Genomic DNA, 23492 nt, shown 5'->3' with positions numbered 1-23492 from the left:
TGGCGGGAATTAGTAAGTTCTGTCAACAACACTGTAATGATCATTTACATACTACTTCCTGCCAGTGTGCATGAAGTGAGTGTTATCAACTCAGGCTGGCTCGTATTCAGGCCCTGCTCACTGTAAAACCCCAAGAAAAAAAATGGGAAGGCTGATGTCCACAGATACTTTATCAGCTACAGTACTGTGTGTCTTATTCCCATTTGTTGAAGGGTGGATCATTTTCAAATGAGATAAAACTCAGCTGAGCCTCCCACCAGTCTGACACACAGTGATATTATATTTTTGCTGTAAAATGAGCACTTGTGAGTTCCTTCACTTAAATCCTTGATGCATTATTTTTAGGACACCATGTGATGTGTGGTTGAAGGGGATACTACTCATTACAGATACAGTATTTTATGGGTGATGGCTGTGATGGTGATTGTAATGGAAAAATCAGAGAGAGAGCCAGTAGAGGAAGGTGAAGATGAAGGGTGGGGTTTTGTTTTATTTTTAACAGTACAACAAAGCAGTGTAAAATTCCCCCTCGCTTTCTCATCTCACACACATGCACACACACAAAAGGGTTGATTTTAGCTGAAGTTTTCCTCCCATGATGCCTGCTGAGACTTACACTCAGCTGTCAGTTTATTAGGCACAGTCAGGTAAAACTGATGCAGTCTCATACAAAACTTACCTAGATAATGTTATATTACTCAGTTTTTAGAGGTGGAACTTCAACCTCATGGTTTTGAAGGCTTTATGAACACCTGAAAGTATATCCTAGCAAATTCCGGTGACCACTGACAACAAATAAGGCCAAAAACAGCAGAGCAGTGAGTGTGCACCTCGTCTTTTTACTCAGTCCTGTCATAGGCGAGCGACTGCTTTCGCGCATGCGCACCATGAGCGACTGTCGGGCTACCAAACTGGTCAAACAGCGGGTGTGAAAATGGTAGGTAACCAAAATAAACACAAACCCGGGCACTGGCTTTGGTGCCATTAATGCTTATCTTCCAGACTATTGACGTATTATTAAAGTACGTGACGTGGCGCATTTTGACAAACCTGCAGTGATCAGATACTTGTGTTCGTTGCTGTTACAGGGAAGGTCAGTTGATATTTTGAGAGCAGCTAGCTTAGCTACACGTCCCTTTTTGGCAGTCTGGTAACTTCGGCTGTGAGCAGGTCAGCTGTTGGACCTCAAACACACACACACATACACACACAGGGTCATGTCTGTGAAATCCTGGTATATTCATAATCACACTGACAATCTGATCCTGTGATTTCACCCCCTCCCCCCCATCGTGAGTGTAAGTGATTCATTCAGGCTAACTTAGCTAACGTTAGCCAGTAGAAGTTACTAAGGTCAGCTGGTGGTGTGTGGACAATGCTAACCTAACGCTACCCACTTGCTAATCCGTTATATCTGAACACGTGTGACTTGACGTGTGGTCGTTATCAGCAGAAATCGGTAAGATCGGTGAACTCACACAGCTTTAGCCTCCGGTTTGAGGAAATGCTGCTCTTCAGTGAAGTGCCAGTGCTCGGATACTGCAGCTGTTGTGGGGAAATGTGATGGTGACTTTGCCACAGAGCCTGGGGATTTTTCAGGATAACATGTATGAGGGTTGGAACAGAAAAGCTTTTTCATTATCACTTCATCTGTTGTTTTCTACTTGGTTATCTATAAAGTTTAAGTAAATAGGAAATGATCACATCTCCCAGAGCTTAAGGTGCAAATTGATGCTCTTTCTTCAATTTACTGTTATAGAAGCCAAAAAGTAAACATATCGCCATATTTCAGCACTTGGAGCCATTACATTTTTTGCTTTAACGTGCTGATTAATTTAGTTTTCAGTCAACTAGGACAGCAGTTATTAAAGCTATTAAGTTATCGATTAATTACTTAGTTTCTCAGTTGATCATTTGTTTTGTCTGTATGGTCTAAATGAATCACAGTTAATTTGCGGTTTCACAAACCCCAAGTTCACATCTTGAAATGCTTTGTCTAATCCACAGTCCAAAGCCCAAATATATTCTGTTTACTGTGACATAAAGAGAGAAAACATGTGAAAAAAATTGAGACTTTACATTTATCTATGGATGGATGGGGGCAGGGCAGTCTGCAGCCGTGTAATGGCTGCATTACAATTTAATCATATTATGAAGTTAATTTACTGGTTCTTCAAAGCACATTGAATTTACTGACCATATTGTGTCATTTGCTTTTTTTCCTTTTTTAATATTGTCAGGCGTTTGTGGCAGGGTGCTTGTGTTACACTGCAGACTTGTTGCACCTCTAGGTCTCGTTGATGCCCATTTCCCTACTCATGTTACATCTATGACTATAGTTATCTAAGGGGCCCTCTGGGGTACAGCATGTGCTTTAAGAATCCACAACATCCCCCTTCAGAAACGCCTAGGTTGCATTTGGACAGGACATAATTACCAGAACAGCGTCTTGGCTCTCCTCGTATAATGTGTTTGTCGGAGCGACAGACTAACCTTTTCATAATGTGTCAGAGTGTTTGAGTGTCTCCCATTCTTTCCCGTCCTTTTTTGCTATTGCCTGAATGCTTGTAGATGTGTGTGTGTCGCTGTGCGTGTTTGTCTGTGTATCGCTCTGCGTTTGCATGTTGCTGTCTTTGCTGCCTGGTCTGATCACACCAGTGTCTGACAGCCCTTGTCCTGTAATTGTACAGCATAAGCTGAAGTCTTCGCAGAGGGACAAGGTACGGCAGTTCATGTCCTTCACACAAGCTGGGGAGAAGACAGCTGTGTACTGCCTCACACAGAATGACTGGAAACTAGAAGTTGCGACAGACAACTACTTTCAGAACCCAGATCTTTACTGTAAGGAATCCATGAAAACCTCAGTAGACCGAAAAAAGCTGGAGCAGCTATACAATCGCTATAAAGGTACGTGTGATACCTTACAGCCTGTTTTATGCTGTAACTTGAAACATTTACTGTGATTGAGTTGTTCAAAAAAGGATTGCATCCATTAAAAGTTAAAGACATTTCCAGAAAGTGTGTTATATTTTTTTTCCTTATAGATCCCCAGGATGAGAATAAAATAGGTATTGATGGAATCCAGCAGTTTTGTGATGACCTGTCGCTGGATCCAGCCAGTATCACCGTGCTGGTCGTGGCGTGGAAGTTTCGCGCTGCCACTCAATGCGAGTTTACCAAGAAGGAGTTTCTGGATGGAATGACAGAGCTAGGGTAAGTTTAAGACATAAACACTGTGCCTGAAGTATCTTTGCGAGGTGGTTCTTTTAGAGTAGCCAAGGGAGTCTATATATAGACTCACTCAACCACAGCTTGGGTATTCTGTGTCTTCGTGGAATGACTCAATGGGAAGAGCTGCAGTGTTTTGACTTTTGAGGTTCATGTGTCAGAGTCAACTTCAGCCAGTTTGTCATCAGCATCAACACTGGTTGAGGTGTCCATTTAGAGTTTGTTTATTTGTTCCTTAAATTGTCTCTTTTCTAGGTGTGACAGTCCAGAAAAACTGAAGGCCCTTTTGCCAAGATTAGAACAGGAGCTAAAAGACAGTGGGAAATTTAAGGACTTCTACCAGTTCACTTTTAACTTTGCCAAAAATCCTGGACAGAAGGGTCTAGGTAAACAGAGTCACAATAATAACAAGAACATGCTCAATGGTAATACTGATTTGCAAACAGTTGACCATTAGTGTGGCCTGCTGTGTCTGTGTGTAGACTTGGAGATGGCTGTAGCCTATTGGAACCTGGTTCTGTCCGGACGTTTTAAGTTTCTTGATCTTTGGAACAGATTCCTTTTGGTGAGTCAAAAAACAAAGTAAACATCAAATACTTTAAACAACGCCAGTGACTTACATACAAGTGACATGTGCAGAAACTACTGTAGTGTAGCACATCTTGGTTGTACAGATGTGTTTGAAACCATGCATTTACCAATATGTTCACCAGCACTGTCCATTACAGGAACATCATAAACGATCCATCCCAAAGGACACATGGAACCTATTGCTGGACTTTGGTAACATGATTGCAGATGACATGTCAAACTATGATGAAGAAGGTGAGTTTGTTTTGATAATAGGGATTTAAAAAAATCCTGTGTTTCAGTGACTGTGACAATAACAAAATGTTGGTATTTCTTTCTCAGGAGCATGGCCAGTACTTATAGATGATTTTGTGGAATTTGCTCGACCAATTGTTACAGGATCAAAACGTAAAACTCTCTAAATCCAATCCCAACTCTGGAAAGCCAGAACATTGTTTCTTTTACAGTGACTTCATAGTTTTTTTTAAAGACTTGTACAAAAAAGTGAAAATTGTAGACTTCAGAGAGAAAACAGAAGCACTTGAAACCGTCAGGAAACCACCTTTCAGGGAGCTGAGTAAAAACTATGAGAACAACTGGCCACATGTTTTGTCCTCGTGAGACTGAGGCATCACATGGATTATGCCAGATTCACCTCTGTCTCTCCTGTTGGATTCTCAGTATCCTGGACGCCCCTCTGCTCTGCTCCAGGAGGAGCACAGCCTGTCAGGCCACAGCCCTGTAAGTGGGGATGCTCACAGCACTGAGGGGAGGTTCACTGACTATGTGTACTCTAAATGGACTGGAGAGGAGAAAGCAGTGTGTTTTAAGATTGATCCTAGTAAACATTGTTTGGTTATATGAAGCTCTAAGTGACTGTGCAAGGTTCCCATGTCTTCACTTTGGGACAGAGTGCTCACTATACCAGCACCAACAGAACTGTTGCAGTTTTTACTGTACATACTGTATCTATTAGAACAGTTTACAAAGAGAGCTATATGAAGAATAATATAAATATGTTGAATTTATAAATGCAAAAGATGATTTCATTTGTGTACAGAAAATACTAAGATCTCTTAACGGGATACCTCAGTATTGTGGATGATATGCTGTTGGTTTAATTGTTGGGTGGATCTGTCAATTCATGAAATTGTGAGCTTCTCATTGGCAGCATGTTAAACTCATTTTACTTCACATTGAGCTGGTTTCACAAATAAACTCTCATTAAAGTAAAGGCAGTGCTTCTCTTTAGATAGTTGATCATGGTTCATGGAATTCATTTATTTTGATAATCACAGTTGGGAGCTAGTCCTATCCAAAATATCATTATTATGTTTGCAGTAAAAAAAATTATTAAATCAACAAATTGTTTTTCTATCAGCTGATTCAGCAGCATTTAAGAAAAATTAAAAATTTCTGTTCCTTAGGATTGCATGGCACATATCTGTAAGTTATGGAAGTGCGAAGCTCTGAGTTTAGAAGTCAGGACACTAAAGAGGGCAACAACGGGACAACAAATGAAGCCTTAAGAATAAATACATGTCTGTTCAATATTTGTTTTTCTTAAAGATCATCTGTTCAGTGTTGCTGAATGTAGTGAAAATTATTGTCAGTACATCATGTAAGTAGCCTAAGTACAATGTTCATTTAAGGAAGATGAATAAAGCATGAATTTTTCCATAATCGTACGTATTTAGCTCTTTTGTTGCTGACAAGTTAGATAATAGATACAGGTCATAGTGCATATTTACAATATACCTGCTTATATGTGTATACTGGAGCCAAATTAGAAGACTGGCAAAGCTACTTATTACAGAAGACCGTCTGACATGTGACAGAAAGAAATGCACAGGTATAAATAAAATTAATGATGGCTGGATTCCATTTGGTTTTTTAGTTAGTGTTTTTTTTTTTTTTTTGACTTAAATAAAACCCAGCCATCATTAATGTTATTAGAAATACCTGTGCTTCTCTTACTGTCACAAGTCAAAATGTTCAACTATTATTCATTTTGAAAAATTGTCTGTTGAGATTTTTATTAAACAACATGCTTATAGTACAGGACATAATTCCTCTGGGCAGTTCTAAAGTCTTATGAGAACACTAGAAAGTACTGATGCTACAAATACAACACAGAATACAATAAAAGGATCATGCCATAAAAGCTAGAGACAAACTGCAACAATAAGCGTAGGTTCGGGTGGAGCACGCAGGCCAGGATAGAGTTTGTAGTGAATTAAGACAAAAGATAAACATAACTGAAAGCTTACATTTTTAAGTTTGAAAAAAGTTTGTAATCTTTTAAATCTAATAATCAAATGTTGTAAATTTACTATTTTAGACAAACAAAATTAAACATGCATTAGTGATTCTTTTTGACCACTTAGGGGCAGTGTTTCTGGCCAACTGATGAACTGGCAAGGTCCAGCATTCACTCTTTATAGCTCTGCTTTAATTAACTCCTTTATCAACTCCAGAAAGAAATATCTGGCTGTATAGCTGCTATATTCTCCACCATGCAAAGCAAGTAGTGTACAGCCAGCAAAAACAACAGAGGTGTGACTGAAACAAGTAAACCAGTAAAATCAAGGGCCCTAAAAAACAAAAACAAAAAAAAAGACCTGAGATTAAATTTAAATAAAATATATCTAAATCGTTTAAAGAACCTGTAATTCTCAATTTTGATTCATGAAGGTAGTTTTTCTAAATCCTGGTTGTAAATCCGGCGAGGAAATATTTTACTATCTGCAGGAAAAATGTTTATTTAATCAAATGGGGGATTTAATGCTGTTAATACTACTATGACTACTATTGCTACTACTAGCACTGCTACTATCAAACTACTGGACTGTGCAATAGGACATAAGAGCAAACATTAGTGTTGGTTTTCCTTCATGCAAATACTGCATACACCTGTGGATGCACCTGGGTGTGTCTTTAACAGGTTCCTCCTCTCCGTGGGAGCTGTAAAGTCAGATATTTCACATTCGGGTCACTTTATTTACTTTCAACACAGCCAGTTCTTTTTTTAAGTAAACAGACGTTCCATAAAACTTAAATAACATCCACGGTGGAGGTTGTTTATAGCCTTTGAGGACTGCTGTAGCTGTAGCTGCAGCATATGATGTACAATGGATAGGGAAGTGGAAGAAACTACTGCTCAACCTGTGACAAGCAATGACGACAATGAAAGGTAATCTTCATGTTAATGTGGTGTTCTCTTTTACTGCACGTTATCTTTTTCTTTTTCTGAGTCTTGAAATTAAGATAGATTCATTCTAGACTACCAGTTATTTACAAAAGTTTAATTCCTCACCATCTCACTGCTATTTGTACTTAATGTTTTAACTCGTAACCAGGCTCACCACAAATATCAAAGCTACATTTTATGGAAATAAAAACACTTCAAGGTTATTTTTGAGTTAAGAGTTTTGTGGCTTGCTCTAATCCACCTGGGAGTAATTTAAAACTTCATATTCAGTGAGCTTGGGCATTTGATCTCCCTGCTACAGAAACCCTACCCACTGGAGGCTGTTGTTGTGTTTGTCATCAGGGAATAGAAAAGAGAAAGAAGGGTAGGGAGGAAAGTGACCACGCTATAAGCTCTTACCTCACACTGTTTACCAGCTTTATGAATTCATTTCTACATGGTACTGGACTGTGTGGATTTGCCCCAGCAGGATTGATGCCTATGGTTTTGAGAGACATCGTGATTTTGAATCCTACAAGGAGATGATGAATGAGTATGTAGCCGTTCTCAACAGAAGATCCAAGAGATGGTCCAAGCTCCTTCAAGAGAAACCTCAGGTAGAGAAGAATTTGACAGGTATGTAACTCAGATTCAAGCACACCACTGTCATGTTTCTGTGCTCTTTGGTTATGCCATGTAATTATAAAATCTGATTTGGAAGTGAAGAGGTACGTACGCAAAGGTGTGCCCAATGAGCATCGTGCCAGGATCTGGATGGCAGCTAGTGGTGCCCAAGAACAGCTGGAGAGTAACCCGGGTTATTACCAGTCTCTGCTGACTGTGGAGCATGACACCAAGCTGAAGGAAACCATTCACACAGGTACAACACAGGGCCCTTTTCATGGCAGACATTTTGACATGCAAAGTGCAGGTGTGATGGCTAAATTCCGTTTAGATGCTTCATTATGCATTAGGGCTGCAGCTATCGATCATTCTTGGAATCAAGTATTCTACTCGAGTAATCGGATTAAATTGACTTCTGCATTTTTTAAACAATAATCCTATTTTGTAAACGACATGTTACCTTGAAATGACGTTTCCTTGTGTCGGCTCCGCTGGATGAGCCGCTCTGTTTCACAACCGGATACTTTCTGTTCAGATTTTGAAGCTTTGACGAAGTGTTGTTGTGGTTCGCCCACTTCTACTTCACAATACACACATTACACCGTGTTATCATCTTTTTAAAGTTCGAAACGATCCCAAAAAATGTGGACATTTTCTGCCTCTTACGGACGGTTTCGTTCTCTGTCATCGCGCCAACTTTTGATACGGAAATGCGTTGTGCGACAGAGATTACAGTCCGTGTGGAACCATAACAGGTCCGATAACGCGAGTTATAGTAATTAAACGAATACTCGAAGCAAAGAATTTGCCTCAACGATTTTTGCAATCAAATCCATCGATTTAGTCGAGTAATCAGTGCAGCCCAACTATGCATGTTGGCTGTCACTGCATGTTGGTAGAACAGAGCCATCTTTAACGTTAGTATCACCTGAACTTTTTCTACAATAAAAGCCAAAATGTCTGTTGGCCTGTACTGTCCAAAAACATCCATCTCAACTAGTAGTACCACACACAGTAAGTACAAACCACAGTGCGCTTATTGTGATGGTTTTTGGCAGATATGCACAGGACCTTTCCTGACAACGTCCTCTTCAAGACCAAAGCAGAGCCGAGCCTGCAGAGGGTTCTGTACAATGTGCTGCTGGCCTATGGACACCATAATAAAGCAGTGGGATACTGTCAGGTGATGAAAACACTTTCACAGACAAGGGCTGTAGTAGAGTGTGCTGTATCATAACGCCTGTTTACCTAAAGAACAGGACTGGTTAGTTCCTTATTCACGGCATTGCACGTGTAGCCTATTTCCCAAATGTAATGTTCATAATTTTCTATGTTTGCTATGTTTTCTGATCCCTGTTAGCTCTTTGTAAAGTAAATTGAATTAAAGTCACAGCTTTGAGCTTCAGATGTGACCTGGGAACTCCCCCTTTAGCTTCAAAATTTTGTTTCTTACCTCGGCATTTGTTCTGGTGTGGGACTTTTAATTTGTTTTTGTTTTTGTTTTTTTTTTAATCTCTATTTCTGCTTTTGTACTTTTGTAAAATCAGTGACCTACAGTGTATCATCAGGCTCACACACATACATTATCTTTGTCCCTATTTATTCCAGGGCATGAACTTCATTGCAGGCTACCTCATCATCATCACTAAAGATGAAGAGAAATCCTTCTGGCTCATGGATGCACTGTTGGGCAGAATACTCCCAGGTAGAGTGTGTTTGTATTCCTCACATACACAGTTAATGACTCTACACAGCTCCAATGGTGTGTTCAGTTATATGACATACTTATGCAATGTGATTAAAGTGCATTAAAGATAATGTATTAAAAACATGGGTATTTAAAAGCGGAAAAGCACTGAAGTTCATGCTATAGTCAGATAATGTAGCTGTCTTCAGAGAGAAGAAGCAGAAGTTATTGTGGGCACTGTACAGTACCTGTATCTTATCAGTTTGCAGTGGGAAGTTTGTGAAAACAGGTTTAGTGCAATTGTAAACAGGTTTTAAATCTATTCTAAAATAAATCGGGTGAATTGGAATTAGTTGAGAGAAGTGCAGGTTACTTTAAAGAGCAGGTGTGAATGAGTTTGAATGAAATTTATTTTATCTTTTTGTGGAAGGCCACAGGGCAGTACAGTGCAATAGTGTTTATAAGAGGAAGATAGACAAGATACGATCTTTAGCAGGGACAAAATACTGTTGAAAAGATCAGAGATAACATCCAAATTTATTTGCCTATGGCACAACAACTGTGTTTTATCACTTTGTACAGTTGTTGGGATACACATGTCAGAAATCGGTTATTAAGGTGATTAATGCAGCTAAAATATTTATAGTAATGATTATATTGAGTTGTTCACCACATCATAATGTGGACTACTACTACCAGTAGTAGTGGTTGCTCATGATGACCAGTTGTAATCTGAAAGACAAGGGAATCCAGGTTTGAGCCTTGTGACACTCTATGAAATATTGATTCTGGACTAATAAAGCTTTAAGAAATACTTAGATTTGATCTTCCAGTTGGTCTGGAAGGAAAACCAACGTGTCACCACTGCACTCAGATGAATATTAACTAAATGTGGGATATTAGACTACTACAGCCCGGCCATGCTGGGGCTGAAGACTGACCAGGAGGTTCTTGGGGAGCTGGTGAAGACTAAAGCCCCTGCAATAGGTCAGCTCATGGCCCAGTATCCCGGCATCTGGACCTTGGTGGTGTCACGCTGGTTCATCTGCCTCTACATTGACATACTCCCAATTGAGGTGAGGAAAAGGTGGAGTTTATCACTATAGGCTCAGATTTCATGATGACAGAAACCTCTCCTTTATAATTTTACAGACATCTTTCTTGGTTCTTTTACTTGCAGACAGTTCTGCGGATATGGGATTGTCTTTTCTACGAAGGCTCCAAGGTTCTTTTCCGCGTTGCTCTGACACTCATCATTCACCATCAGCCAGAGATCCTCAGATCCCGCTCTTTGCAGGATGTGTGCGAGTGTTTCAAACAGATCACTTGTGGAGCTTTCACTCTGGACTGCCACACCTTCATGCAGGTGAGACAAGTGAGAAAAACCAACAAGGAAACACTGCATGTGCTCACATGAAAAAATGAAATGTATTGGATTAACTATTCCCATGTAAGTCTCTAGGCATTACCAGAAATGATGGACAAGACAACCTGAATCGTTCAAAAAACAAATGCTTAATCAAAGATTGTACATTAGTTTTCTGTTGAATAATTACTCAGCACTAATTGTTTCAGCCCTAAAGTGTTTTGTCTTATTGCTGGTTCCCTGCATTGTCTTTTTAAAGGCTCTTTTAAAGTTACCTGGTGGTGGCAGAAAATTGAGAAAGTGGTGAATGTTCTCCACAAAACATTGCACTTACCTTTAGTGGGTGTTGCTGGGTGGAGAATGTATATTCCAAAAATACTTAGGCAACATTCAGCTTGACTACAGGTTTATCCTGCTATAAAGTAGATTTTGCATCTGTTTTGAGTTGTTTAGGGAAATTATTGGCTCCATGTGAACTCAGCTTGCACGTATTTTTAGACCTCATCCATTTGGTGACTCTCAAACTCTCTTCCTACAGAAAATCTTTACAGAGCCTGGGAGTCTCTCAATGGCAACTGTTGATAAGCTGAGAGACAAGTGCAGACAACAAATACTGGAGGATGAATCCAGACAGCCATGAAGTATTGGTTCAGCGATCCTCCAAATTTATTCTCAGGAAACATATGCTTTTGCTAAATGGTGATTTGATGATATGTTGGTATATTACACTATTTTTTGCTGCTATAAATAATTCAAAATCATCACACGTGACACTTTTGAAAGGTATTTAAATCTGTCATGTGACTGATAAGATGTGTATTGTTACTGTACAGAAAAACAAAAGAGAATGCAAATTGTGAGTGTCCAGAGAGGACTCTTGAACTTAAACACTAAATTTAATACTGCTGAAACCTTCTATTTCACAATACAAAGTAAAATTAGATGTTAGCTTCTGTATCAATTTGCAGAGCCTAGTGTGGGCTCAGTTTTTATGAACTGAAGAAAGCTGATACCTAAATCTGTGTCCTGTTCAAAATGGCTTGAACTCTTTAAAACAAAGGTAAGAGGAAATGATTTTAGTGTTACACGACAAACAAATTATTCCTGTAAGCTGAAGTTTGAAATCCACTAGCACTTTTGAGTCATGTCAATAAAACAATTAAATCAACTGCACTGTATAAAATATGTCTCAGTCACCAAAACACAATCTGTTGTATTCAGGCTCAGACAGAAGCTTGTTAAGCTCTTTTGTTCCAGCCTAGAACCACCTCAAAATCAGCAGGTTCTTTTCAGTCGTTCTAAATCTCTCTTTTTTTTTTAGTCGTCGTCTCTTTTTAGTACACAAAAGCACATACATCTGACTGACTAGCTGGTACGCCCTTTTAGCAACCCCTCCAGTGCCACCCCTAGAAATTCAGAACATGGACTGATGTAAACAGACTTTCTGGTTCTATTCTGATGAGGAGAACATGCTTCATGTAACAGGCAGCTGGTGCCTGAGGACTCTTTATGTGAATATGATAAAACTATACAATATTAAAAACACTGGTGGTTCTCATTTAAGTCATGTATGCCAGTTTTACCTGTTCAAAAACAATTAAGTGCTATTCTGATTATTACCCATTACAGTTGTAATTTAGCCTTTGATATATCAAACAATTTCTGCTATTCAACACCACACCTGTTCTTAATAATCCTCCAAATCTAAGGAGTCTAAACAAACAATATAGAAACAGGTTTGACAGCTGACAAAACTGTATGAAGACCAAACAAAAACTCCAACAGACTTTTGTTCACTTTTAATGACCTTTCCTTTAGAAAACAGTTCAAACAAATCCATTAGAACCTTATTAAATCACTACACAAATATTCAGATGAAGGAGGAAAAAAAAAAGTATCTGTACTTTCTTCTATTACGTCAAACAATCAACAGTAGTAACAGTATATGAAGGCTATGTGAGACACAATGTCCCATACATGGCAGCACATAGGGTCAGTAAGTGAGTGAGTACCTCAGTGAATATTGGCTTTACTTGAATCCCGCCTGTGTTGCAGCTGGGAAGGCACTGATGAACACTGACCAGAGCATTTTGGCCATTTTCATCATTACATGGGGCTGTTTTTTTTAGTGTAACTTATTTCCCTTCAGAAACTAAAATCCCAAGTGGGCCCAAATTCAGGAAAACAACAAAAAAAAGACAACCAACCAGTGGACTATGATACATCAACATTATTATGTTCCTGCAGGGATGTCCTGAGCTTCTCATGCATTAAAGCAACAGTACTTTTTATATTTGTGATATAAAGCCTGGTATGCCTCTATTTTGTAACAGCAAAATCCAAATGAGTGGCTGTAATTGCTTTGGGAAATATACTTTTTACTCTTGCACTGAGTTAGCTGAAAAGATTGAATACATTTGCATGTCAGTGCAGTGACTGAATGTTTACAGTCTGTACGCAGAGTGCAAAAGCAAACCTGACTGTCCAAAAGTAACAAAACCCACCTACCACCACCTTAACAGTTCACTAAGTACCATTTTATATCTAATTAGTTTCATTTATGCCAAAACCAAAAAACCTCCTAGTTCCTAGTGTACGCTTGAAGTCACAGCTCTCAGCTGAGATCGTCTGGCACATAAACCCCCCAAAAAGTGCAACTTCAGACAAGTATAACGTGTTAATTAGTGAGCTTTACAGGTGGTAGGAGGCTGATTTGCTCCTTTCCAGAGAGCCAGACTCGCTGTTTTCTTGTTTCCAGTATTTAAGCAAAGCTTACTGTCTCCTGGCTCTAGCTTGATATATAACAGAAGCCAAGTGTGACATCAACCTTCTCATCTAATTCTCTACAATAAAGCCAATAAGCTTATTTCCCACAATACCTTCAGTGAGAAAGCTAATTTGCATCTGAGAGCTGAAAACTGCATTCATACAAAATGTGTATTAAGGAGGAAAGACAGGCATATCATTGCAGAGGACAAACATAATTCCTAAATGTAAAGCATCTACTATGACGTCTCACATCCTTTCAGGATCAGGTTACTGTGTTTTTAGTACGTCTTCTAAAATCTGCATACATGGGCTAAATGTAGAGTTGCAATAAAGTGGGTTAAGTTATACAAATATTCCCTTCTTAATAACAAACTTCATTTATGGTAAAACCATTAAACATGGTTACCAAACAATACAAGAAATGCTACCGTAGCAATTCCCTCAAACCCCACAATCCCTCAAAATTGCTTTCACAGAAATCATAAATAATAGAATACAAACTTGAGGACCCTCATGGACCCTTTGCTCTACATGGTACCAGTAAAGAGTTTTACCTCATTTCTTTACAATCTCCAAACAAAGTCCCTTTTTATGAAAGAGCCGGTAAGTTCAGAAAGCGCATATCAACCTCGTTGACTAGTGTTACTGACAAGGGCAAGAGGACAGCACACAGAGAGGCAGGGAGATGGAGGATGGAGAGAGAGAGGGGGAAGGTGGAGTGTTAAGTCTCTAAAACAGTGGTTAATTTCAAAGGTGGGATATCGCACTCATGAGAGCAACAGGCCACCTCAGATGGTTTGGTAGCCAGCATGGCTCCTCTTCCTGCCAATGAGGTAGGCCAGGAGAACAATAATGACAAGACCTGCTAAAGCTGCTCCAACAATGATGGGAATCAACATGTCATCTTCATCCAGCTGGCATTCCTCAGCTGGGAGAAAGATATTAGGAAAAACAAATTCGAACAATAAGATCATTTATTCACGTTCTACATGTCAATAAGAGAATCAACTCTTGTTCATGTCAATAAAAAAACACAAACAAACAAAAAAGAGTTTACCTGCTGCAAACTTATCCCCAGTGAGACCAAAAGGCTGAACCTGCAACTGGAAGGTGTTGATGGACACATTCTGGGCCACATTCAGAGTCTGCTCCTTATGACACATGTATGAGTAGCCCAGGGTTCCCCGCATGTAGTTCAGACTGCGGTTATGGACTGATACTGGCTCTATGGCAGAGGACAGAGCCAGGAATGAAAAGACAGGAAAGACTACTTTATGTCAGAGAAAAAAAAAACATAACAGGATGAATAAGATCACAGCAGAAGGGAATAAATAAGTAACTCAGGAACTCCGTTTAATTTATCTGATTCATTTCATCATCTTTTTTACTCTATGAATCACACTAACAAGGCAGAGTAGGTAGATGGGGCGTCACACATCTGTCTAGGATCGGGTACATGTTTATGTTCCTGTTTGTGCAGCAGGTCACAGTTTCTTTCATTCATTCATTTCTGAGACTACGCTACAAATAGGGAACACTGGATTAAGATCCCGGGATAATTTGAGCACATTTATGAATACCATACATACATGAACACAGGTGGTGAAGTGCACTCACCTTTGTCTGGCCAAGATGCTGACAGAGACACTTCACTCAAGTGGTACTTGTGGGATGTAGTGTTCTAGAGAACAAAACAAAGGCCACCATAAGACAATAACGTTGCAGTCCAGAAAGTTCATTTCAAGACTACACTGCCATCTAGTGGCTGATTCAGGACGTTTTTGTAGAAAAGACTGCCAGTGCAATAGGATAAATGGCAGATGGTTTTATGGACAGACTTGCAATAGACAGAGCTAATACAATAACTTACCAGGGTGAAAACAAAGGTGAGGATGGTTTTGTCTGCATCTGTTGTGAGCTGCAGAGATGCAGTGTCAGACTCACAGGATCCGGAGCTCTTGGTCAAATTGGGCTGAAGGTTCACAACATCTTGCACAGTCTGTAAATAAAGGATGCAAGATTTACCATTTCAAACCTGCACGTGTGTCTATGTATTTTTTAGCTCCAGGAGTATTCAGGCAAAACCTGAGCGTGTGCAAGTACCTTATTCTGGGGAACAGATTTGAAGGTGATGTTGAGCTGGAGGCCCATGGATGCCAGTAAACAGGCAGTACCATTTTGGCTGGTGACACTGTAGGTTCCTCTTTCAGGTCTGCCAGGGTCTTTGTGTGGTACAGCAGTGGTTGGGGCAATCGTGGGTGGGGCAACAGTAGCAAAACCTTGGTGCAGGATGGCAGCTGCAAAAGTAACTCAGGTAATAAGTTTGACAGATCTGCAACATTTTCTATATGTATTCTATAAAATATAACAATATTTATAATATGTACATGCATACAGACATAGATCAAAGGCTTTGACACACTTTTATTATGATTTTCCTTTGTGTTGTTTTCTATGTTACAGATTAATTCTAAAACCAAAACTAATCAGACACACTGGCAGATGTGAGCTCAGCATTATTGACCATCACACCCACTTATCAGTTTAAAAACAAGCAAATAAACTAACCCTCACAACAACCTACACTTTCACAGGCTTTACATAAACACATAACCTTTGCTGCTTCATTTCTCTGCGCAGCTCATCCTTCGTGTTTTTCTCGGCGAGTAACCCGTGACTGTTAGATAGACGGAACCAACACTCACCTAAAATCAGCGGTAACACAACTCCCAGGCACCGTGAGTGGACCCTGATGATCTGCTTCATGTTTCTCTGGTTTCCCTGCGGCTGTTTCTGCGTTTGTCCGGAGAAAATCACAGCAACACGACAGGCAGCTAAGCTAGCTAGGCTAACGTTAGCGTCACAGCAGCAGCAGCCAGAGGAAGCATAAAAGTCAGTCTGAGATGATAAAGCGCTGCTCTCCGTAACAAAGCCTATTTCTGGTCAGCTGATTTACCCTCAGATATCTATATTTGCTAGCTGTGGTGTTAAATTTGCTCGGCTTTAGCAGTTTTCCAGCGCTACCACCGCAGACTGACATCAAGAGCATGTGACAGGCGCTTTAAGAACCACCCAGAAAGTCACGTGGTGCACAGCGACCCGCTACACACGGCCCGTTAATTTGTTTAGAATGAAAACTGTGACTTTTGTCCCCCATCACACGCATTACAGTGCAAAATGTTTATTTTTGGATGACACTTGGACCAAATGGGCACCATGTAGTGCATGTGCATGTGCATGTGTCTGTCCCATGTGTCTAACCACCATTTAGTGGTTAGCACTGTTGCCTCACATTATGAAAGTTATTTGTTTTGAAACTCATCAGGGGCCTTTCTGTGTGGAGTCTTCATGTTCTCCCTGTGCTTGTGTGGGTTTTCTCCAGGTACTCTGGTTTCCTCCCACAGTCCAAAAACATGTATGTTAGGTTGAATGGATGACTCTCTCTGGTGACCTGTCCAGGGTGTACCCCTGCCTTTCACCCAAAGAGAGCTGGGATAGGCTCCAGCAGATCCCTGTGGCCCTGGTTAGGAATAAGCAGGTATAGATAATGGATGGATGGACTTGGAACAGTATATAAGACAAAATGCTACAAGAGTGTAAAATGCATTATATCCCTCACTCTTTGTCTACTAGTTAGTTTAATTTCCCAGACTAAACTACATGCAGCTCACAAGACAAGGAAGCCCACTGCATTCGGTTAACTAACAAGGTCTGTGAGCTCAGGCCTCTGTCAGAAGTCCCAGAACATTTTACACTCTGGTGTCAAAATGAAATGTCCTGTTTGTGCAACTTTGCTGACCTCAGTTATCTGCCTGCTAGTACAGGAGTTTTGTTAAGTGTCACAGATCAGTGTGATTGTGTAACTTGAGACAAACAGAATCTTAGGGGAAAAGGTCTCATGTCTACAACCCCTTCCTTTACACAGACGCACTAACGCTTGAGTATCTTAAAGGCAGCCTGTCTTCTGACCTTTGAATGTAGTTACTTAAACAGGCTGCAACAAGCTGCAAATGTCAAATCAATGTTTGTGCAGCCTTCTGATGGACCTTACATATCTTTATGTTTAAATGTTAACCGACAATGTTAACTAAATTTTGTTCTTCCTGAGATCAGATTTTTATCCTCAGCTTGACAAACTGTAGTTTTTAGATACGTGCCACTGACATAAGAAGCATTTTTAAAGTTTGTTCATCACTAAAAATACTGAAAATAAAAATAAAAAACTTTAATTCGTTTTTCTAATGTATCTTTTAAAAGTTCAGCATTCGACTTCTAACAGTATTCCTCTCTATCTTATACGTTATTACACGTTTAACTTCATAATATTTCATAACATTACATATATTACATATATTATTTATTAGCGGTATATAAACACTTAAATTGTTTGACACAGTCAGTGACATTTTCTGTGGGTGTTAAAGTTTGTATGATGCTTTGAAGCACACGCAACCACATCTCAGTCCACTGACAGGTATTCAGTTCAGCCACTTCCTCTGATCGAGAGTGAGGGTAAAAATTGACTGAGGCAACTTGAAGCAACGAGGAGGGAAAGTCAGAAATAAAGAAGCTTTGATAGATATAGACAGACAGAGTCATGGACAAACTGAGGACGGGCGTTTTTGTTGTGCTGTTTGTGCTTGTGCTGCCTGCTTCCTGTGAAGGTAAGTGAAACAAATCCATATTTTCCCAAATGACTTAACTGAGTTTGATAAAAGAAAAAAAAAAAAACTGAAATAGAAAAATAATCGCATCACCCAGCTGATATTTGAAGAATCACTAGGTGTCAAGAGACAGATCCTGAATTGATTTTTAAAACTAAACTCCATTGCGTTTTGTATTTACACTCTATTACAAAAGTCATTCTTATCTTCTGTAATTCGGGCCTGTGCTCAGATAACTCTTTAGAGAATCTGCTGCTCTCGACTCTTTCAAATGACTTCGGAGCACTAACTTTTTGCAGATTAATTTTTCTGATCAGTTCTGATTTCTTTATTGAAAAAGAAAATAAGAATCACAGGTGAGACGAGAAGAGATATTTTATCCACACAGCATTATCATTTGGTAAAACATTACAACAGTCTATTTGTAAAAAACAGTAAGTAGTGATAGACACTTATTGGTAAGCTTGATGTATAATGATGGCACAAAAATATGATTCACAATCAAACATGATGTTTATTTCTCTTTTACATATTGCAGATAATTTGATTCTTATATTTGGTGTCTAATAATTCTCTGTTGGTGTATGTATAAATATATATACATGGCTATAATTCAAAGCAGCGCCAATACAGCACATTAAATAATGTACCTCTCTTCTTTCCTTTGGGGCTAACTTCAACTTTAATGAGCAGAAGTTTGTACTTGATTTTTCCCAGACTTTCTCTTTTATGTCGTAGTTAGAGGGAATTTGTGAAAAATGATATTTTCAGAGTGGTCAAAACTACTTTCAAGCCATGTCGTGTGTTTCGGTAAGATTCAACGTGATGAAGGGATTACAAGAAAGTGCATAAATAAATAATCTCCCTCCAGACATCACAATGTGTGAAAACACTAAAGGTGAATTTCCACTGTTCATTTTCCACAGTGAAGTGCAATTTAATACTTTTCTTAGCAGAAATACATTTGTCATGGACAATTTGCAATGGACTTAATGTTTTATTATTAAAGGGAGTTTTTCCTCTCCACTGTCGCCAAGTGCTTGTTCATAAGGGATTTGTTGGGTTTTTAGTTTAGTTTTTGTAAAGTGCCTTGAGATGATTTGTATTGTGATTTGGCGCTATACAAATAAAATTGAATTGAATTGAATTATTTATTTTACAGTATTGATTATCTGGGTTTAAACTTGTGATCTTGGGACTTCCTGATCCATGGTGGATCTTGCTTCATAAAACAAAAAGTCAGATGTTTACATTAGAGATAGAAGTGGTACAAACTATGTGCAGTGTGAGCCAAAACACTGAAGAGAGAGTTCACTAATGATTCAAGGTACCTACTTATACTAAACAACCTTAAGACAGTCATCAATGTCCTAAAACCCTTAACCCTATTTCTTTTTAAAACTTCTGTAATAACTTTAAGGGTGGAAAACTCACTTTATTCTGCATATTTATTGTGTATTATTTTGTTCCAGCTGGCTGCATGTTATTTATCAAATGAAAATATCATAGATGTTTTTATTGCCTGACACTGGTGTACTTTGAAACTTTAGCATCTCCAGAATTTCAAATAAAACTTCAACAGGTTTGAACAATGTTCCAGGTTATATGAATGAATAGTTTGATACCATATCAATATGTGGCTAGAAGATAAAAACTGTTGATCTTATGAATTACTTCAAAGACTGGAAATAGGCCACAGAACAGCAAGCTTTGTACAGAAGGTAACGGAAATCCACCTACCAGCACCTCTGGAGGTCAGTTAATCACATATCTTAATTCAGCCAATGTTTTTTTTTCTGCTGCTTGAAACTTCACGTTTCATGTACAAACATGAGAGTTGTGTCATATGCACATACAAATGTTTCCAAAATGTCAAACTAATCCGTCACATTGTGAACGCAGCCTTTGTAGCCAAACATTGTTCAAATCCAAATTGTTTCCACGAACACGGAACAAAATAATGAAGAATCTATAAAATGGTGCATAAATGTAAACTAGTTCGTTCGATTAAAAAAGTGCAGCCATAAAAGCAGACCTGGGTTCATCTTTTTGATGAGATAAGCTAACCAAAGCTGTCACACGTCGTAGTCACGCAGGTTTTATCAGTCTGCTTATCTCTAAGAAACCATGTAGGCTAAACATATTTTTTCAATATTTTATAAGACTTTCTTAAGAGCATGAGTCATTTTAATAAAGCTTAACTAAAACGTCACAAATACGTCACTTCTATATCTATATCTAGAAGTACGATTTTATTCTATAATACTGGCCATTTTGACAGGAGTCTTATTGAATAATGCAGAGATTAACCTATTTGCTAATGGTAAACACAACGTCCTCTTTTAATATATAAACATAGTCTAATCTAAGACTAGAAGAAGTTACATCCTGGAGCAATTTCAGATGATAAAGAACTGACGACTAACGTTTAGCATCGTTGGAGGCCCACCACTCTTTCTGCTTCAACAACATGGCTTCTGTTGCAACCGCACAGTGAGATAAATGAGCCTCACCAAAACCTCAGAGCAGCCCATCGCACTGACAGGAAGACACTACATGTACTCGACTGCAGACGTGTAGCTTCTTATTTCCTGTGTCAGGGGTCTGACTCAATTCTTTCATGTGTCTCTGTATGTTGCTATTTTCCGTCACATGCTACTAAATGGATACCCTGATTTTCATGCACAAATTTGTATTTCAGTCCGTATTAGGACACTAAGAGACATAGTGCATTCTTTAGACCCTTGGCCTAATCATCACCATCACAACTAAATCCCCAACCTCTACGCTAACCATAACCTAAAGCTGACCTTGACCCTAAAAACCAAAGCGAGGACTGGCCCAATGTCCTAAATGGCCAAAATGTCTTCATTCAGATGCAATTATGGGCAATATGGTCCTCACAAAGGCAGACATACAAGTACACACACACACAACCACAAATACAGTTGCCTTTATATCTGCCTGCAGCTGAATATTTCTCTCCTGCATTTGTCCTGCAGAGAGTTTTTTCACGGACCCCGTCATCTGCTACTTCCTGGATGGGATCCTGGTTGTCTACTCCATCTCTGTCACTGCGCTGTATTTCAGAGAAAAGGTGAGTTACAGCACAGGTAGGAAAGGCTTCAAGAGGAAGCTCAAGTCCACATCAGATACTTGATAAAAGTTTTTGCAGCTAATTATTTTATTATCAGTTTATTCGTAGATTTTTTTTTTTTTTTGATCATTCATTTTGCTTAATGTCTGACAACATTGAGAAATGTCATTTTTACAGCTTCAGATCCAAATGTGATGCGGTTGTTTTTTTTTTCTTTTTTATCATAATCAATACCAATCTTATATATCAGTAGTAGGACCTTTGAGGCTTTTTATACTAATTCAGTTGAGAAATTATTATTTCATTCTTTGATTAACCATAACTGCCCTTAAATTGTTAAGAATCACTATTTCTCAATGTACTCAATACTCAAATGAAAATATTCAAATTACAATTCTAAAAAAAAAAGCAAGAAAGCAAGAGGAAGGGACAAATTCTCACACTGTTGATATTTTTTGATTGATGAAATCATTTGAATGATTAATTGATCATGGCTATTGATATCCTTCACTGGCAAATGGAAGATATCATTTTGGGCCCCTGTGACGGGCATTTGTTGTGATGTTTGTCATTTTAAAAACACCTGATAATTAAACAGACCTGAAAATAAAGCGTTATATAGAAATGCTATTTATTTTATATATATGTTTTTCTTTTTTGCTGTAGTTTTCCTCCAGCCCACCTGCTGTGTCTGTAAGTCTCTATGTTTTTCAACCTCACACATATTCTTTGTGTATTTTTAGATTTGACAGTGGCTGCTGATTATGACTGTTTCTTGGCTGTTTATTAACTGATATTAAGTGCACATATGTGTGTTCATGCTTAAATATGTGCTTCAAGCTTAAATCAGTTCATTTGTGTGTGTTCTTTCAGAATAATGAGGAAGATAAAGGCGGGATTTATCAGGTAAGGAAGACTCTTTACTCTGCATATTTAACTCTGCTGCTCTACTGTGTGATAATTATTTATTATTTCATATTTTCCTCTCTAGGAGCTTGAGAGACCAAAGGATGCTGATCCTTACCAAGAGCTCAAACCAACAAAAAAGAAGGTAAGTCAGTCAGATGACAAAAACTTTTAAAGGTCACTATCTCACTGGGTCTGGCACCGTAATTGTAAATCATTACGTTGTGTTTTCTCTCTAGAAAAAGGCTGCCAAGAAAAACAAATCTAAGGTAAGTTGATTAGGTCACTCACACAGGAAGTACCTTCATACATGAACATGCAGCTGGGCCTAAAAACATACAACCTCCTTAATGATCTTCCAGTATGAGTTCCTTCAACATTGTTTCTGTCTGTTTTTCAATGAGGGCCAAGTTTAAGTTTAAAATTTAAGATCATTAGAAATCCTGGTTAACGGAGATATTCGTACTTAATTTATGTTATTTCTAAGTGTTTTCTAAGTAGTAGAGTGTTAAACAGCTCATTTCCATGTAGTTTCTTCTCAAACTCATCAGCATACAGATAATATCATGAGATAAATCCTGGTGTTGCTCTATATGGCCTAGATAATGTCAGCTGTGGTGGTTGTATCAGAATATAAGGACAAAAAATAATATATTGACATGTAATTTCTCAGAATCTCTGTGCCTGCACAGTCCATATCTAATTCACTTACAAAAACCAGATATATTTCTTTTTATTTTGACCAAATGAAACACATGACATCCAAGGTCAAATGAAAACATTAACTTCTGGTGAAGCGGTTGTCATTTGTGTTTATTCCACTTGATAACTAGATGTGTCAAAGTCTCATCCTTACATTTTCCACCGCTCTGTGGTCAATGGGAATGAAAACATCCGGACTGACATTAACTAAAAAACTACTAGTCTGATCAATGCACAGCTGTAACTTTGCCTCTGTCCTTTACAGGCAGCTCAACCTGAGGACAATAATGAATGCTTGAACCTCAGTCGCCTCCCTCCATCTCCGTCACCCCACTGACGTTCAGTCCTGTTTATTACAGCTGCAACAGCCAATCGATTATTCAAGCTAAAGGATTTTAATCTGCATCTATTATTATAATAAATTAAATGTTTAAGTTGTATATAAAGCAAAAATGCCAAACATTCCCTGTATCTGGTTTCTCAAAATTTCTGTTAAATGTAAATTAAATATCTTTGGGAGCTGGACTGCTCAGATTGTTTCAAATAAGCAATTCGAAGAATCTGTATGTTGTAATGGGCTTCTTTTTTTTTCTTTTGTTTTATACTTCTTATAAATCAAATAAACTCCTTCAACCACACAGATACTAATCTTATTGCTTTGAGCCAAATGCAAATGTAGCATGTAGCTC

General features: G+C 38.6%; 4 protein-coding genes across 5 annotated transcripts; 3 read left to right on the top strand and 1 right to left on the bottom strand.

Moving 5' to 3' along the window:
* Positions 1 to 891: 891 nt before the first annotated feature.
* dcun1d2a (DCN1, defective in cullin neddylation 1, domain containing 2a) lies at positions 892 to 5423 on the top strand. 2 transcript variants are annotated; one of them, XM_026296423.2, is made up of 7 exons: positions 892 to 937; positions 2691 to 2907; positions 3045 to 3213; positions 3484 to 3614; positions 3711 to 3793; positions 3957 to 4053; positions 4141 to 5423. In XM_026296423.2, the coding sequence occupies exons 1-7, from the start codon at positions 935 to 937 to the stop codon at positions 4218 to 4220; spliced, it is 780 nt and encodes a 259-aa protein (XP_026152208.1). In that variant the 5' UTR covers positions 892 to 934; the 3' UTR covers positions 4221 to 5423. The 2 variants fall into 2 exon arrangements, with proteins under 2 accessions (XP_026152208.1, XP_026152207.1); XM_026296422.2 differs by lacking the exon at positions 892 to 937 and having other exon boundaries at positions 2193 to 2907.
* Positions 5424 to 6803: 1380 nt separating this feature from the next.
* Positions 6804 to 11985, top strand: LOC113123638 (growth hormone-regulated TBC protein 1-A-like). Its single transcript, XM_026295848.1, has 8 exons — positions 6804 to 6991; positions 7479 to 7624; positions 7710 to 7868; positions 8671 to 8795; positions 9221 to 9317; positions 10203 to 10375; positions 10480 to 10665; positions 11204 to 11985. Exons 1-8 carry the CDS (start codon positions 6930 to 6932, stop codon positions 11303 to 11305), a joined length of 1050 nt encoding a protein of 349 aa, XP_026151633.1. The 5' UTR covers positions 6804 to 6929; the 3' UTR covers positions 11306 to 11985.
* A 464-nt stretch (positions 11986 to 12449) lies between these two features.
* On the bottom strand, positions 12450 to 16516 carry LOC113123939 (lysosome-associated membrane glycoprotein 1-like). The gene is made up of 6 exons (XM_026296337.2): positions 16140 to 16516; positions 15538 to 15731; positions 15305 to 15433; positions 15052 to 15115; positions 14492 to 14659; positions 12450 to 14362 (listed from the first exon to the last, which is right to left on the bottom strand). Exons 1-6 carry the CDS (start codon positions 16198 to 16200, stop codon positions 14223 to 14225), a joined length of 756 nt encoding a protein of 251 aa, XP_026152122.1. The 5' UTR covers positions 16201 to 16516; the 3' UTR covers positions 12450 to 14222.
* A 1395-nt stretch (positions 16517 to 17911) lies between these two features.
* LOC113123245 (T-cell surface glycoprotein CD3 zeta chain-like) lies at positions 17912 to 23445 on the top strand. Its single transcript, XM_026295075.1, has 7 exons — positions 17912 to 18098; positions 21101 to 21195; positions 21862 to 21888; positions 22069 to 22101; positions 22187 to 22246; positions 22341 to 22370; positions 23069 to 23445. Exons 1-7 carry the CDS (start codon positions 18032 to 18034, stop codon positions 23138 to 23140), a joined length of 384 nt encoding a protein of 127 aa, XP_026150860.1. The 5' UTR covers positions 17912 to 18031; the 3' UTR covers positions 23141 to 23445.
* The last annotated feature ends 47 nt before the right edge of the window (positions 23446 to 23492 follow it).

The sequence above is a fragment of the Mastacembelus armatus genome, chromosome 21 (genome assembly GCF_900324485.2).
Source record: "Mastacembelus armatus chromosome 21, fMasArm1.2, whole genome shotgun sequence".
Taxonomy (NCBI): domain Eukaryota; kingdom Metazoa; phylum Chordata; class Actinopteri; order Synbranchiformes; family Mastacembelidae; genus Mastacembelus; species Mastacembelus armatus.
This window is presented reverse-complemented; position numbering and strand designations above follow the sequence as displayed.